This window comes from Diceros bicornis, chromosome 3 (assembly GCF_020826845.1).
Source record: "Diceros bicornis minor isolate mBicDic1 chromosome 3, mDicBic1.mat.cur, whole genome shotgun sequence".
NCBI lineage: Eukaryota > Metazoa > Chordata > Mammalia > Perissodactyla > Rhinocerotidae > Diceros > Diceros bicornis.
In genome coordinates, this window is record NC_080742.1 from 81,825,191 (window position 1) to 81,844,006 (window position 18,816).

At 39.1% G+C, this 18,816-nt stretch overlaps 1 protein-coding gene across 1 annotated transcript in view; it reads left to right on the forward strand.

The window, feature by feature from the left end:
• EXOC4 (exocyst complex component 4) overlaps positions 1 to 18,816 on the forward strand; it is a 736,987-nt gene that overhangs the window by 513,327 nt on the left and 204,844 nt on the right. The window contains exon 11 of the mRNA XM_058530219.1: positions 3,513 to 3,732. Within this exon, the coding sequence (XP_058386202.1) occupies positions 3,513 to 3,732 (220 nt within the window). The remainder of the gene's footprint in view (positions 1 to 3,512; positions 3,733 to 18,816) is intronic.

The window sequence follows — 18,816 nt, forward strand, 5'->3', positions numbered from 1 at the left end:
CTGAGGGTTAGATGAGATCAGAAGAGGTCAAGGTAGCAGGATGTGGTATTTAGAGATTTTAAAATTGTGGCTATGGTTAACAATCTAATTTTATTTTTTCGTTTTTCCCCGCCTTCTTTCACTCATTCTCTTCTTAAAGATATATTATGTCTTGTTTTGGGTCATGCTTTTATTTCCTTTTCCATGTTGATAACATCAATTAAGAAGCCTCATTGCTGTTTCTCATGGCTTCTCAATTTTCACTTTCTTTCCTGCATTCTTTGGGTTACTTTTTCATTGTGATAATCCTATATGTACTTCCTCCCTCCCCCACCACACACACACACACACACACACACACACAACCCAGAGGTTAATAGAGTGTTTAACTGGTTATATGCAAGATTAACCACAATATATTTATTTATTAAGTAAAGGAAACTCTTTATTAGGTTAAATAGCTAAATTTAAGGAACATTTATGCACCAAACTTTAAATGTGGTCTAATTAGAAAGCAATTTATGAACTATAGTCTTAGATTACTGTAGGTAATTTTTATATTTTCTATTTTAATTTTATTTGAGTAGCTAATCATTTGTGGTTTTTAAAAATCAAATGATGATAAAAAGTTATAATTGAAAAGTCTTATTCCCACTCCTCTTCCATACCCCATCCCCATCCCTACTTCCTACAAGTATTCGCTTTTATTAGTTTTTTGTGAATCTTCCCACAGTGTCTTTATAATGAAATAAACAGACGAGGATACATAATTCTTACACAAACGTCAGTGTAGTAAATACTACAAATACATATTGATCTGCACCTTGCTTTTCTCACTTAACAATATATCCTGGAAATCTTTTCACGTTAGTACATCAAAAGCTTCCACGTTTGAGGGTCAGGATTGCTGCACTGTATTCCAATGTATAGATACACCACAGTTTATTTCATCCCTAACTGATGGATTTTTTGCGTTGTTGCCAGTCTTTTGCCGTAAAAACAATGCTATGCTGATCTACGTAATCATATTCAGATATAGCTATAAGATGAATTTCCCAGAAGTGAGATTTCTGGGTCAAAAGGAAATGCATTTGTAATTTTGAGTGATAGTGCCAACTTGCCCTTCATAAGGGTTCTACCATTTTTCACTTTCATCAACAATATACGAGAATGCCTCTTTCCCCACATTTATGCCAACAGAGAGTGTGTTTTCAAACTTTTGAAATTTGGCCAATGCATGGAGGTAAAAAATGACTTCTCAGTATAGCTTACTTTTTGTTTTTCCCATTATGAATGAAGAATTTTTTCTTATGTTTAATGGCTATTGTCTTTCTTTTACTGTAAACTGTCTTTTTGTGTCCTTTGATCATTTTTCTAGTAAGTTGTTTGGTTTTTTCCTAGCTGTCATCTGTGATACAAGTTGCAAATATATCTTTCTAGTTAGTCATTCATTTTTTTTGTCTTTATTTCATTTGGTTTGGTTTCATTTCCCTTCTACTTTTTTTTTGAGAACATTTTAAAGTACAAATTAGCCCTTGCTTTGCATAACTTGTGGAACTGTAAAAATCACCGTGCAAAGCAATCTTAATCAATGGGGAAAATCACAGTTGTTTCATGACTTTAAAAAATTTTTGTCAAAACATTCAAATCTCTCTTACAGTCAGTTATAAATGTGTACGGAGAAGAAAAAATAAGAAAACTAATATGTATTAGTACACTGTGACATTAGAAACATTGAGAAGTAAAGTTTTATTTCTTTGTTAAAATCTTATCCAGAGTTCTTTGAACAGTGCTTGCCCCCTTCTTTTTGTTGCATACTTTACAATACACAGGGAGCATCTTTTCTCTGGTGGTGAAATGTCATTCCTCTTTCCAAGTTTAGATCAACCACCAGCATTTTATTCTTTGCTATTCAATGTCATGAAATATCTCCAAGAGTTCCTTTAATGTGAAGCTTTTTGCCAACATCACTTCCTCTGGGATGTCTTTATCCCTTTCCTCACACCACTTTCCTCTTTTAGGTCAATAAGTTCACCTTCATGGGCCAGCCCCGTGGCTTAGCGGTTAAGTGCACGTGCTCCACTACTGGCGGCCCGGGTTCGGATCCCGGGCACGCACCAACGCACCGCTTCTCCGGCCATGCTGAGGCCACGTCCCACATACAGCAACTAGAAGGATGTGCAACTATGACATACAACTATCTGCTGGGGCTTTGGGGAATAAAAAGGAGGAGGATTGGCAATAGATATTAGCTCAGAGCCGGTCTTCCTCAGCAAAAAGAGGAGGATTGGCATGGATGTTAGCTCAGGGCTGCTATTCCTCACAAAAAAAAAGAAAAAGTTCACCTTCACTCTGGCTGCATTTGCCTCTCAAATGGGGGCAGTGTTGACATTCCCAAGGTCAGCTATTTCTTATACAAATCCATTTACATTCAATTCAAATTTCACTCCCAGTGTTATCACTTCTAGTTTTTTTCTGAACTCTTATCTTTTTTGGCCAATTCCCTCTTTTAATTATCCATTTTTGTAAAATCTCACAGGGGTTTATCACTGGGAGGCAAGGAGACAACACAACTACAGACTATGCTGTCTGTACATGAACTGAATTACAGATGTACAGTGATCAGTCACCAATAGACTTTGAAAGAAGTGACATGATTGATCATTGATCATGATGAACATCAAGTATTTACATAGAGATTTCTGGACAGAAGAACTGGCAGCAAAGTTTGTACTTTATGCCATTACTCACAGTTAATATAATATAGTAACTGGATTTAAACCTTGTTTTTGGAGGACTGGTGTTAATAACGAAACTGTAGTAACTTAAATTTGTGCATATCAGAACCATGCAAAGCAGGGACTACCAGGACAGAAAAGTACAAAGAATAATATAACAAACATCTGCATACTCATCTCTGAGTTTGACAGTTATTAACCTTCTGCTATATATGATTTAAGTGTTTTTAATAAAGGAAATAGGTCATCACAAATGAGGCTGAAGTTCTCCTTTGTCCCCACTTACCATCCTGTTCCCTTTTGTAACCTGACAACTCACATATCATCACAAATTCAAAGAATGTCCTTTATTCTCTCTCTCTTTTTTTTTGTTTAACATTTCTATCTACACATATAAAGATCTCAGTGAGAATTATGTAGTATATGGGGGTGTGCTTTTAATCATAATTTGTTTTCTGTTTATCATGCTTTCCTTTGTTTCTTATATTCTTATTTCCTTCTTGAATTAGTAAAAATATTTTTTTGTATCTCCTTTTTTTCCCCATAGTTTAGAAGTCATGTTTTTTATTTGATCCAGTTTCTATTCAATTAGTGAAATAACTTGTATTTTTAAAAACAACAAAAACAGATACAGATGAATAACAGAGTGATGCTCTTGTTAAGAATTCTGGGAATTTCCCCACATCTCTCTATGGAAATAGCCAAAGCCCAGAGATCCCCATCTGTGTTTTGTCATATTTCTCTAACTAGTTTTCTGATACATTTAACAATGGTTTTGCTCTGTTTGTCTTCCAGATTTATTCAGGAGATTGAGCATGCCCTGGGACTTGGCCCAGCCAAACAGTGTCCTCTTCGAGAATTTCTCACTGTGTACATCAAAAACATCTTTCTCAATCAAGTCTTGGCTGAGATCAACAAGGAGATTGAAGGAGTCACTAAAACATCTGACCCCTTGAAGATCCTAGCTAACGCAGACACCATGAAGGTGCTGGGTGTGCAGCGGCCTCTCCTGCAGGTAATAATATACTTTGAACTTACTATTTTTATCAACAATTTTCATTGATTTGGCAAGAGTCACAAATTGAAAGAAGAATTACCATCTGTTTCCGTATTCATTAGGGACAAAACAAGAGGAAATAAATTAAACAGGCACTAGGGAAATTTAAAACTAATGTAGAGATAATGGAAATTCCTTAAGATCTTTAAGAAAAAAGTGATTAGCTTTGAATATGGGAGATGGTGAGTCTCATTAACATGCAGGCAACTCCTCATTAATTGCCTGGAATTTGTCCTTGAAAGGAATTCTTTTTCCATTGGTGAATGCATCCTAGAGTATGTAGGACTTACAGGAAGTTACTCTGCCTAACCTCAACTACCAGCAGGAAACCCTGAGTACCATTTGAGGGCAGATTTCCTGTAAAGAACTTAGCTAGCTCACAGTGACTTTGAACCTAACAGCAAACTGGCTTTCAAAAGTCAGATCATTTGATTCAGTGATGATCTTGTTAATACTGAAAATTTTACTTTGACTATATATAAAGAAATGGTTTCTGGGCAACAGAAATAAAATAATTTGTCAGTAGATATTTGGATTAATAGGCTTGAGGTATTTATTTTATGTCTTTTTTAGCCAGTGACTTGGAGGTAAATATAAAACTAAAAGAAAATTAGTATGAGTTTAAATTGTGGGTATATATTAACTGTTATTACATTGTAATTGAATCTTTATAGTGTTTCTTCGTTTAAGAGAGTGATGGGCACAAGAGCATATTTTTACATAAGTTGCATGATATGAGGATATATCAAAATGTGGAAGGCTTAGGCTCTTCAGAGAAAAGTTGTGTAAATGGAAGGGAGTTATAGTTGCTTCAATTGCCTGCCCTTGTCTTCCTTGATTTTTCCCTCTTTATACATTAGAATTAGTAGAAATGCTGGACCTTCCGTAGGGAAGTGTTCTAGTTATGAGCATTCTTTTTTTATAATGAAACTCTTCTGTGGTATTGAGAAAATACCATAGAGGCATTTGCTTCTCCCAGAACTTGAATAATAGCGTCATACCTAGAAAAGAGTTCATTTGGATTGCCTGGATCTGTGTTAGATATGTTCCTGGTGAGGGATCTGTACTGAGTAGGGGAGGCAGAGAAGGGAGAACGGCACAGGGCTGTGATCACTCAGCCCTCTGCTGGGTTACTCTTCCACAGGCTCTTTGCGTGGCTGGGATTTTGTCTTCTCTAAGTCTCAGTTCAAATGTCACCTCCATAGGGAAGCTTTTCCTGACTATCCTACGTAAGTAGGTCCCCTTCCCTGTTTATTCTCCATTCTGCCCTCACCCCTCACCTCCCCCAATCCATTCTCAACACTGAAGTCAAACTGTATGGACTGTAATACCAAAGCTCCCTTGCCAGGTGGCTTATGATTAGGTTCTGCCAATAGGAAGCGCTAGCAGCAGATTGGAGGGTGAGAGGAGAAGGAGGTTGAGTTATTTCTTATCTCCTTCCTCTTTCCACTTTGGATCATGGTTCTGACTGTGGGAACATCATCCCTTCATAACCAGAGGTCCTGCTCACTGACACTTCCTCCATACCTCCACCTCTCACTGGACTCTGGCAACACTGTTTCTTCTCCTTGCCCCTTGATTACAGCGTTCGGCTATTACTAGTCTCTGGTGCCTCAGCATCCTTGTTGCTTCTTTCAGTGATGCCCGTCCCTCTGTAAGTCATCTCTTCGTTAATGTTCTTCATTTGAATCATCTGAGTGGAATTCTCTTTTTTTGTCAGGATCCCTGTTGGGTCTCCCCAGTTAGTGACTATTTTAACACTTTGATTTTTGTCCTTCTTAACACAACTATAATTATTAATTTATTTTCTAACTTGTTTATTTTCTGTCTTTTCCCATTAGAACATAAGTTCCAAAAGCATAGTACAGTAGCAGTCATTAGGAAGGTGCTTGGTAAGTTATTGAATGAATGCATACATGTATGGATAGATAGATGGATGGATAGACACAGTGAATAAGTTTTGAGAGTTATAAATAATGGCAGAGTCAGAGTGGGAAGATGAGAAATAGAGAGTGACAAAAACTTGTTTACATTTATCTTTTGTCTGACCATATCATTAGCTTCCTCTCCATCAGAAAACTTTTAGTATTTCTGTCCCTGAAGTCATGCCGTGTGCTGTACAGAGCAACTTTAATATGCTTAGTGTACTGAATTTAAAAGAAAACAAAAGGCAACAATATACTACAGAATGAATCTGTGAACTAACGATGCTGGCTTATTAAACATGATGATTTTCAGCTTGAGTAGCAAAGACACATTAAAACTCATAACTAGTTGACTGCCATCTGGGCCATGTCAGGGCCACACGTTGCTGGCTAAATGACATCTCTGGGAAGTCCACCACTGTGCTTGTCAAATCACTCCCAACGTTGTCACCACTCTATTCTGAAGCTAGATAAGAACTCCAACTTGACCTGTTCTCTCTGACCTAGTCACGATATGATCATTCTATTTGAGTGAGTAAATCTTGAAACTAAGGCCATTCAAGTTATTAATTTCCAAAATTTGTTTTCTCAGCCAAAACACCTGCTTTCTTATTTTATTATTTTGTTGCCCTCTCTTTCTTCATAAAATTTTATTTTATGAGAATGCAAATTAGTTAGACCATATCAATAAATTTAATATTCTCAGAGTTATGAGATTAAAAAAGCAGTTGAGATAGTTATTTTCCTTTCCCATCTTGAGAAATTTTCTTGCTTTGTGATTGTAAATTGTTTTCTAACATAATTTCCCATACTTGAGTTTCAATGTTTCTTAAATATGTTTCTATGTCACCTTGATATTTTTATTCCCAGCCAATTGTAAATGACTAATCTGAAGAAAAAGTAAGAAATAAACCTCAAAAATTTCAGCTGAGAATCCAAAACAACTATTATGAAGGGAGCTTGGAGAAATATATGTATGTGTGAAAGATGCAGGTGGGTTGAGTATTCAGTTACATGAAGTATAAAAATGTCCTTTAAAGTCTTTCCCTCTGCTAGACTGTTGTTTGGTCACAGAGTAGAAGGATTGTGCCTTTCCCCTGAGGCAGACCCAGTGTCATATAGCATCAGCCTGCCTGGCTTCTCCAGGGAGAGCAGAAGGACAGCTGTCTCAGTACTGCTTTCATTTGTGTGGTGATGTGCAGATGCAGAGAACCCCAGGACACTTTGTCCTTACCTCTCTGAAATGGCATCTGGGCAGCACAGACAGTTGGTTATAAGGGGGCACTTCCATGGGTGATAATGTGCTTTTGTATTGGTAATTTCACTTTCTAGGCACAGAATTCATAGAAGGAAAAGAAGGAAGGAAATGGGAAGGAAGCGATTACAAGCACCATTTTATAGGTGAAACAACTGTGCAAGTGTTGGCCTAAAATGATACAGCAGCATAGTACTAGTAGGAATCGTAGAAGTAGTAATAATAGTAATGATAGCATTTGTAATAGTAGATAGTAGTGATAGCAGCTACCACTTTCATAGTATTTACTATGATCCGGACGCTATTCTGAATCCTTTATATGTATTGACTTATAAATGTTCTACATGTATTGGCAACAGCTTTGTGAGAGTGGTGTTTCCATTATGGGGAGGAAACTGAGAAACAATGAGATTAAATAACTTGCCCAGTCCCATAGGTAGCAGGTACTACAACTGTAATTCAAAGCCAGGCAACCTGACCCTGGAGTCTGTGATCTAAATGAGTTCTACTCAAAGCATAGCCTGAGGAGTATGCTGGTCTGCAAGCTGTTTGTTACCAGTCTGCTATGAGATGTACAGAATTTGAGAGTAAGCATTTAGACCCCCTCCCCCCTTTTTTAAAGCAACTTGACGTTGTTGAATTAAATAATTTTAAAAAATGAGATTTGTGTTTTGTATATCTTTGTGGTTTGTAAAATTTCTTTTTTCTAGTAATTCATTTCTGTTGTATTTTATAAAAGTGTCAATCCACAACAGATTGGGGGAAAACCCTAGGCTCTCACCATATTTAGGGACACACTGCTCTAAATCCATTACTCCCCGGTATTGCCTCACAGAGAAGTAAAAGCATAGAACCAGCCATCTCAAGTGCCCAGGGCACTTTCAACAGGTGGAATAACTTGGATATTTATTGCAAGTGGTTCTGTTCTAAATCCCCAGCTCCTAGAACAGTGTTTGCTATAGAGGAGGTACTCAATATTTAATAAATGGATGAGGGAAGGAAAATGAATGAATTAATGATGACTTCTTTCATACAAAAACGTGTGTGAATGTTTTCCCCTCATGGTATAAGATTCGTGGTCTTGGGTTTAAGATTCTTGACAATGCTTAAATTAAAATATCACAGTTCTTATGCCTCTAATGCTATCAGTATGAAGGCAAGATTGAATATACCTCATGGTCTTACCATCTGAGATTCCTCTATTGCTGTCACTTTTTTTTTTGCAAAATGGCTTCCACCTGTTGCAAGGCAAAGCATGGTGATTCAAATTAAGGAAATCTCTTAAGAGAAATTCCTCATTTCTCCTGAGTCAGATCTTCTGGCCTTCTGGTATTCAGCTATGGAAACAGTCAATTGAAGTGGATACCCCCTCATGCCTTATGTCTACAGGAGTCTACAAATGCTCATTCCTTAAGACACAAGGAAACATCCGCTCAGTTCCCTGCTTTATCATTGATTTGGGGATATCATTTAATTTATTTCTTCTTTAGTGTCTCCATCCAAAAAAAGGGCAGGGGGCTAATGCTTAAGGTTTTTATCTTTTACCTGTCAAACTGCTGAAGAGGCATCTAACTATGTGAACAAAGGTGCAAGTAAAGTTTTTTCCCCTGCCTCCTGATGGAATTATCTATACCCTCGCTACTTAGAGAGTGGTCTGTGGACAAGAACACTAGACCTCTGAGTCAGAATCTGCATTTGTACGGTATCGCCAGGTGACTTTTGTGCACCTTAGAGTTTGAGAAGCACTGCCTTGTACCAGTGCAACTCAAAGTGTGGTCCATAGACTGTCAGCATCAGCATCATGTGGGCTTCTGAGAAATGCAAGTTCCTAAACCTCACTCCACTCTGGGCTGGGGCCTAGGAATCTCTGCTGTAACCAGCTTTCCAAGTAATTTTGATAGAGACTACAGTTTTAGAAACATTGTCTTACATAACACCGCCATGCCCAGCTGGAGGTTAGGGAATGGACTCATGCTGTGGGGCTCTTAGCATTGCGGTGACCAGTAGTCACTTAAAAAACTATTCAGCTTTGGGCCGGCCCCGTGGCTTAGCGGTTAAGTGCGCGAGTTCTGCTGCTGGCGGCCCGGGTTCGGATCCCGGGCGCGCACCGACGCACTGCTTGTCCAGCCATGCTGAGGCCGCGTCCCACATACAGCAACTACAAGGATGTGCAGCTATGACATACAACTATCTACTGGGGCTTTGGGGGAAAAATAAATAAATAAAAATTAAAAAAAAAAAAGACTATTCAGCTTTGTTTCATACAGGCCCAGAAATTGTAACAACGATATTTGCAGTGGCAGCAGAAGCTGCTTCCTAGTCTAGCACGTTGCTGAATTTTGCAAAGTTCTTTCCAAACACAGGGTGAGCCTACATTTTCTGGCTCATGTAGGGCAATGTGAGACAGAGGCAGCCTTCCTAATGCTTAGGCTCAAATTCCTGCTTCACTGGAAGAAAAAACATAAGCTGTGCAAGTAAAAATTTTAGGCAATCTTGAAACATTTAAAGCATATTTTCATTTTCCTTACTGCCCCAGTATTTGTCAAAGTACTTCTGAGAAGTGAAATGGTTAGAGTCGGCCCACAAACACCTCACTCTCATCTCTTCCTCAGCCAGCTGCACTTCCCACTGCTACCTGTGGGTTTAGAGCAGTGGTCCTCAGCAACAATACCCATTAGAATCATCCAGGAGCTTTCTGAAAACACCACTGCCCAGATCCCATCCCAGGGATTCCTTCAGTTGATCAAGAGTGGGGCCTGGGCATCAGCATTTTGTAAGATGCCCCGGTGATCCCAGTGTGCGGACAGAATTAGTGCCACTGGCCTGGATCTTTCTACTCTGTAGAATCAGTTATTGTCCTGAGAGGAAGTATATAAAAAATTATAGTTGAAGCATTCTTTAATTCAATGAGGTTTATAACAGAAGGCTCTCTTTGATACTTTGAACTAAGCTTGGTACATAAGCCTTGGAGTCAGATACAAATGGATTTAAATCCCAGCCATTTCGATTGAAAACTTTGTGGCCAGGACAAATTGCCAAGCTCTCTGTACCTACTTTCTCCTCTATAAAACAAGTGTAATAAAATATGTGACATAGGAACACAGGAATCATTTCTAATGAGTAGATGGAATAATGATTCTAAAACATATCTGCTTCCTTCCCCCATGTCACATATGCATGGATTTCAGCATCGACTGCTCCTTAACTCTCACCTTGACAGACTTCTGACTCCTCCTGACTGTGCTCCTCCACCCCTCCATCTCAGTCTAGATTTCACCCTGCATCTCCTCTCATCACTAACTTGTTGTATACACACTCCTGTTCTTTGTACTCGATCACCCACCTAGTAATTTCTGTTCCCTGCCTCCCACTACCCTAGAGTGACAGCAAGAGATGATAGTTTCACCTCCTTTCTCTTTTTCCTGGAGTTTGCCCACTGATCATTAGCAGGAGAAGCTGCATGCAGTGTTTCTGACCGTTAACACTAATGTATTCATTTCTTAGGGCTACCGTAACAAATTACCACAAACTTGGTGACTTAACACAACAGAAATTTATTCTCTCACAGTTCTGGAGTCCAGGGGCCACATTCCCCCCAAAAGGCTCTAGAGGAGGACCCTTCCTTGCCTCTTCTAGCTTCTGGTCGTCCTGGCATTTTTTGGCTTTTGGCAGCATAACTCCTATCTCGGCCTCCGTCTTCACGTGGTCTTCTCCCCTGTGTCTCCATTTGTCCTTTTCTGGCTCTTAGAAGGATGCTCTCATTGGATTTAGGGCTCATCCTAATCCAGCTTGATCTCATCTCAGTCTTTACCTTAATTACATCTGCGAAGACCCTATTTCCAAGTAAGGTCACATTTTGACGTTCTGTGTGGAATTTTAGGGGGACACTGTTCAACCCACTACAGCTAATAATTTGAAGCAAGTTATATAGAATGCAATATATTCAATTTGGTATATTTTCCTTGAAGACCCTCTGGCAGGAAGCAGTGTAGAAATCATTGCTGTTAAGGTAATAGGGCCAGGATGGTCTAAATTCTAGGTGTCAACAAGGTTCCAAATGAAAGTTTTTGGTAGGCTGAGTGATTGCTGGAGCTCTAGTTAAGCCTGATTGAAGGTTGGTAGACGCAGCTGCTTACAGTATAATGATTTGCTAGAGATAATTACACTGATGCCCAAACCTATTATCTCGCCAGCCTAGTGAAGATACTGCCAGTAACCTCTTGCTGGTTGCCCAAGGAAGTGTGGCCAACAGCAATAGCATATTGTTTTCATCGTATCAAATTATGTTAATATGAAGAATGTTGCATTTGAGTGGTATTTGCATCACAGCCAGTTGCAGTTCTCTTCTCTGGTGCTGAATAGATTCGGCTTCTATTAGTGTAAATAGATTAGTCCCATTTAAGGTCTGCTGGAAGTCATCATAGAAATCATTAAGTTGAAAAGAGAGCTGATCATTTGATTTTTTTCCCCTCCTGTAAGCTCTGAGAGGTGGTGCTTATGGTCTTACTGTGTTAAAATAAGTCTTAGAACCAAGATGCCTTGGGGTGTGATCTGATTCTTCAATGTCTATCTAGACCTACAGAAATAATAACTTACTACAGTTTGTCGTTTTGATTTTCTTTGAATTTTACTCTTATTATTTTAATTTATTCACTAGCAATATTGTTTGGCCTCTTCGTGACAAGCAGGGGCCTCAAATAACTAACCTCTGGTAGCTTCTTCAGGCTTTATCCAGAAGATGGCATAGAAGATGCCTTTATTCTTGTTTTTGGTTGTTTGTATTGTCACCATGGCTTTCAACACTCACCTGTTCACTACTGGGACAACTAAGCAAATTCAATCTTTCATTACTTTAGGGATCTTATAACATTCATTTTTGCCTTCAAATAGTCTTATCAAGTTGTGTTATTTTTATATTGTTAATTTTATTACTGGTTTAATACATTTTATTTTTTGTAGAATTTTTGTTGTGATTCTTCTTAGCCATTCCGGAAAATAACTAATGTAAATTTCATCATGGCGTGGTAGGAAAAGCACGTAAAATGGGGATCTGGTCTCCTTGTCAGCTCAATGACTTTAGATGAGGCCAAGCCTAATGTTCCTTGAGCTTCACTTCCCTCATCTATAAAATGAGAATGATGCTGGCTCAGACTACCTCAGAAGACAAAGGTGAGAATACAATGGGATCTTGTATTCATCAGGGCTTTATGAACTGCTCTACATACTGAGTTGTTGTTTCATAACTGTTGTTATTATTGGTCCACATGCCCACATGATCGCTCCATTCAAAAAATCCATTAGCATTAAAGGGAATGGTGCTGAGAAAACACCTACAGAAATGAAAAATATTTCCTAGTAAATGAGAAATTTCACTGGTTTTTACCAACGGTTTTGCTTCCTACATGATTAGACAACCACTGTAAGAACCTGGCAATTTTTTTCCCCACATTTTATCATGAAAATATTTTAAACATTTAAAAAGGATGAAAAATATTATACAGTGGACACCCGTATACTCACCGTCCAGATTCTACAGTTAACACTTTGCCGTATTTGTTTCCTCACATAACCAAACCTGGTCATTTTAGTTCTTCTTCAGCCATCCCAGAAATGAATTCCCAATCGTTCCCTAAGCATTTTACCATAGTGTTGTTTACAGGTTTTTAATATCTTACTTAGAAAATCTGAACATAAAGAGAAATAAATTAAGTGGGAAAGTAGTTGCTTTGTTAAAATAGTGTTCAATTTCTAAAAGTACCCATCTAAACATTCCCGTTAAATAGCGTCATGAATGGGAAATTGACCAGCTCATGCTTTGATTAATCTGTAAGTAGTGCCTTTATTGATATAATACTGTAAGGGAACTTGCCCTCATACCTGTTGATGAAAAAGGCTGTGAAGTGACCCAGTGAGAGATGATTTTTATATACAAGCAGAATGGGCACATAATATGATCAATTTGACTTTTTACAAATATCTTTGTAGTCTTATTCCTGGATGAAAAAGGAATGGGATCTGGTCTGGTTGGATGGTTCTCTTAGAGAAGTTCGTGGTTAACTTGACTTCTAAAAGTAGCTTTCTGCAAAACAAGGAGAGGGAAAAAAAAAATACATATATACATATATGTACATATATGTATATATATATTTTTAATTTTATTTATTTATTTTTCCCCCCAAAGCCCCAGTAGATAGTTGTATGTCATAGCTGCACATCCTTCCAGTTGCTGTATGTGGGACGTGGCCCCAGCATGAACAGAAAAGCGGTGCGTCAGTGCACGCCCGGGATCCGAACCCCGGGCCGCCAGCAGTGGAGCACGCACACTTAACCGCCAAGCCACGGGGCCAGCCCTATATATGTATTTTTAAACTAACTTCTATATAGTTATATATAGTATAGCCAGCTAGGCTTTTGGAGAAAGCCCAGAGGAGCTAGAAATGAAGAACTTTTTTTTCTTTTGTCTGCAGAAAATCATCTGCAGTCAGTCTTATACATTTTATAAGAATCATTAATGATCTCAAAGTTTTTGTTTTTTGAAGTCAGTTATAATTCCAAATGTTTTCTTCAACAGTCCGTCATCTCTCATAGTGTGCTTGGAAAGATTTTAATTTAGATACAACTTTTCAAGAATTTACTATATCTGGGTTATGAGGTGAGTTTGAAAAGAATAGGCTGGAAGGCTTGATCCCCAAGGATAGAGGGGAGTCATGAGGGACTGCTGAATGAGAAAGTAATTACAGGAGGTGACACTTGTTTACCAGCTTTGCTTCGTACTAAGAGACTTGTCTGAGCACTAGGCTATTTCAGAATGATATCAGTGTAGAGATAAGCCCTGGGTTTTAAACTAGGATTCTGAATTTACTTTCTATCTAAGTAAAGGTAGGCCCACTGATGGCCATCTTTCTTGTCACTAGAATGTTCTATGAAACAGGCTCATTTGGGGTAAGTATTTGGAGACGCTGATTGGCTGCTGTCTGTTTTGGTCTTGCCTTGGCCCACTCCATGGTGGATTAGCGAGAGAAAAGGTAATTACTTATGACAGATCTGCTGACAGGGACTGAACTACATTAACACTCTGTCCCTCAGATCTTTAGAGAGCTGCCTTTGCCTGAAATATATTTGACTTTACTTGCTAACAAAAGCATCTTCAGATTCATTTCTTTTCCTTAAATGCTGGAGAAGAGGAAGAGCATCCCATCAAAAGATACCAAGAAGAGAAAAGGCTGGCTCGACAGCCCAAGCAAATGACAGTTATCATTTTGGGGAGCAGCAGAATTGCTAATCTGGCAAGATTACTGGTAGGAGCCAGATGAGTGTAGATGAGAACGGCTGTTCTTGGAGAATTTTGGAGGTTCTTATCCTAAGTAATTTTTGCTCTGTCTGGATGTTGCAGCTCTGGCTTAGAGATGTTCTAGTGAGAAAATGGAGAGAAACAAGACTATCTCAGCTTGAAAGTTAAATGGCCCTGTAAGATTAACTGTTCAAATAAAGCAGCTGTTTTTCTTCATGCTTTTCAATGATCCTCTCCTACTCAAAAACTTGCGCGCACTTTATCTTAGCATAGACACTCTGAAATGGGCTGATAAAAACCTGATGCATCTACTATAACAAGAGTGATATGACACAGTTGAGTAATTTCCACCGTTGAAGTTCTAATAAAACTAAATGATAAGTATTTACTTATTAAGCACCTGGTTTGTGCTATCACTAGATAAGGAAATGTGGAGATACAGAAGAAATTTAAAGCACAGCTCCCATTTCTCAGGAGCTTCCAATTTAGTTAGGGAATCACAATTCCTCACACCTACAAATCTGAGAATCGTAGAGGACAGTTTATAATTGAACACTGAATGTATTGGTTCAGAAGAAGTTTAAGAGTTGAGGAGAGAGACCACTGAGGGCTAGAGGATTCAAGAAACTTGAGGCAAGAAGTGGGTCCTGAACTGGGCATTGTAGGATGTGTAGAAATGGAGAAGACAGAGGAGAAAGTGATGCAAATAAGGGACATAACATAAGTGAAGACACAAAAGCTGTGTTCCTGAGACAGTGAGATTAGTCTAGATGAGTGAAAGAATGAATGGAGAGTTAGCAGGGGCCACAGAACGTATGCAGGTCTGAAACTTGGAGCAGAACAGTTCACTTTTGAAGTGGGAAGAGGTCCAGAGTCTGAAAGGGAGGGTGCATTCTAATGGATGCTTTTTTTTTTTTTTTTTTTTTTTGTGAGGAGATCAGCCCTGAGCTAACATCCGCCAATCCTCCTCTTTTTTTGCTGAGGAAGACGGCCCTGGGCTAACATCGGTGCCTATCTTCCTCCACTTTATATGGGACGCCGCCACAGCATGGCTTACCAAGCAGTGCGTCGGTGCGCGCCCGGGATCCGAACCAGTGAACCCCGGGCCGCCGCAGCGGAGCGCGCGCACTTAACCGCTTGCGCCACCGGGCCGGCCCCTAATGGATGCTTTTTTAAAAATAATTTTATTGGGGTCATGTTGGCTTACAACGTTGTGTAAATTTCAGGTGTACATCACTATATTTCAGTTTCTGTTTGGACTGCATCGTGTTCACCACCAACAGTCCAGTTTTTATCCATCACCATACATATGTGCCCCAATGGATGCTTTTTTAAGGGAGAGTGGGCTTTGGCAGTTCATAGACAGGATTAGAGGGCAGAGAGCCTGGGATCAGAGAAGCCAGCCAAAATAGGGATCCACTAATCCAGCTCTGAAGGGAAGACAGAATGTTTCCTATGAGTGTTTCTCTTCAGACCAAAGCTTTGAGTAGTGACCTCATGGCTGCCTGAGATTTGGTGAGCCCCAACATTTTGCTCAGCTCAGCATTTGAAGTCATTCTTCTGATTGATTATCATAATTGACCAAACAAACCAGACAGGCTTACTTGCTGGGATAAGTATTGTGCTCATAAATCTTCATCAGGTTTTCCTCTCTGAGCCCTCACAGGCAGTGACTGGATGGGGTTCTTCATCACCTCTGTCCACAAGAGCAGCCATTTGGCTGCAGCATGTTCATATTTGTCTAAAGATTAAGCTGTAATTTCTCATTTATTCCCTTTTTAGATACACAGGACCTCTGTCAGTTAAAGTCCTGCTTTGGGGAAGAGGCAACACACAGCGAGCTCATTAACAGGTTATCTATGTCATTATGTCCCTTTTAGATTGTACATATTGGAAATAGAGTCTTTTGAGGAGAAAAAAAATCCATCTAGGCTTCTGGTTTCCCTTTTTTTTTCCTTCCTCATTTTTATCTGCTTTTTTTTCCCTCCACAGTTACAGCTATTCCCATGATGGATGGTCATATCTTTGGAGTCCAGAATACCCTGAGTATTCTCTTGCAAATAGCTATGAAGTCAAATTCAGATAACTGCACTTAAATGAGAGCCGTTCTGTACCTTTCCTCATCGGACACACACAACTTACTTCTCTTTGCCCCATTTCAACCACAGGAGCTTAATTGCTTCTTCCTTTTTATTCCACAGAGCACTTTTTAATTTGTTCTCCCCTTGGTCGTTCCAAGGTCAAGGCTGCCTATCAGGTGCTTGCAGAAGTGCCCTGGTGACCTTGCTTGCTGTGTTTGCCCATGGCTTCCAAGGCTTTGCCAGAATGAGCAGCCTGCCTGAGCAGAGAGAGGGCTGGACTGACAGTTAATTTCTTACCTCTTCATACAAGAAGGATCCCCTTTTCTTCCATCGTTTCAGAGTTTTGTTTTAGAGCCAAACATGTGTTAGAGATCTCTGACACATAGTAGGCACTCACTTGTTGAGTGAATAAAATGGAAATTGCCAACAGTTATGTTAAAGGATGGCCTCTAACTTCCATTTAGGGATAGGGTATATAAAAGCAAACCTATATTGTTTGCAAAGGCAAGTAGCATTAAATATTTGATTTTAAATAAACTTTTTATTTCAGAAAAGTTTTAGATTTACAGAAAAGTTGCAAAGGCAATACAAAGAGTTCCCATACACCCCCCCCCCCCCAACGTTCCCTATTATTAACATCTTATGTTAGTATGGTACATTTGTGTCAATTAGTGAACCAAAAATGACACATTCTTATTAATTAAAGTCCATACTTTTTTCAGATTGCCTTGTTTTTTACCTAATGTCTTTCTTCTGTCCCAGGATCCCGTCCAGGATACAGCATTACATTTAGTTGTCTTAGCTCCTCAGGCTCCTCTCAGGTGTAACAGTTCCTCAGACATTCCCTTTTTTTAATGACCTTGACAGCAGGTTAGGTATGCTGTAGAATGTCCTGCTATAAGAGTTTGTCTGATGTTTTTCTCATGGTTTGACTAGGGGTATGTGTTTTGGGGAGGAAGACCACAGAGGTCAAGTGCTGTTCTCATCACATCCTATCAAGTGTACAAGCTATCAGCATGATCTATCACTGTCAGTGTTAACCTTGATCACCTGGCTGAGGCAGCGTTTGTCAGGTATCTCCACTAGAAAGTTACTTTTTTTTTTTTTTTGAGGAAGACTGGCCCTGAGCTAACATCTGTTGCCAATCCTCCTCTTTTTGCTGAGGAAGATTGGCCTTGAGCTAACATCTGTACCCATCTTCCTCCATTTTGTATGTGGGACACCACCACAGTGTGGCTTGACGGGCGGTGCATCAGTCTGCACCTGGGATTCCAACCTATGAACCCTGGGCTGTTGAAGCGGAGTGTGCGAACTTAACCTCTGTGCCACCATGCCAGCCCCGAAAGTTACTCTTTTTTCCCCCTTTCCATCTACTCTTTGGAAGGAAGTCACTATGCACAGCCCATACATTCAAGGAGTGGGGAGTTAATGCTTTGCTTTCTTGAGGGTGGATTATTTGCATATATTATTTGGAATGCTTCTGCATGAGAGGTTTGTCTCTTCTTTCCCATTTTTATATTTATTCAATCATTTATTTATGTCAGTATGGACTCATGGATTTTTATTGTATACAGTGGGTTATAATCCAATACTCCTTTATTTTATTGCTCAAATTGTTCCAGCTTTGGCCATTAGGAGCTCTTTCCATTGGCACCTACATCTCCTATGTCCCCTATCTTTGTGATTTTTTTTTTTTTTGGCTCTTCCTTATTTTCTGGCACTACAAGATGCTCCAAGCTCCATCTGTGTATTTTCTGCCCCAGTCCTAGAGTCAGCCATTTTTCCAAGGAGCCCCAGTTCTTGTTATTGGAGAATAGTATTGGCAACCAAGATCTGGGGACTTGGTATACTTGTTGCTACTTGGGCATCATTACTTCTAGGTTCTCTCAGCTAACAGAGAAAGGAAGTATATGTGTGTATACTAACCTTTGTATGTGTTCATATCTATACATATTCCTATATGTAGCCACTTGCCCACTATAATAATAAATAATAATAATAATAAATAGCCACTTGATCTATTTATTAAGCTAAAAAGGAGTTCATACAGATGTCTCCAACTCTAATGCATTACTGTATAGATCCTTCTAGCCACCTCCTCTTGCTTATCTGTACCCTCCCTCTCCAACAGTGAAAAACCTGCCTCCCACCATCCACTATCCGTTTACTTAACTGTTTAATTCCAGCATACACGTATGGCAATATCAGAATTGTTAACCCGTACCTTAATGGGAAATAACTTTATTGACTAGTCCTCAGTTCTTATGTACAATTTCTTTTGCCTTTAGTTTTACAGACTCTACTAATTTCCAAAATTATTTGGATCAGCACTTTTTTCTCCCACTCCTTTCAAGAAGATTTTTTATACATTTATAAAACAGTTAGATGATTTTGTGACCTTCTGCACTCCATCCGGGATCCCTTAACCTCCTAAATGATTTTTTTTTAATTTGCGTACATTAAGATTCATTCTTTTTGCTTTAAAGTTCT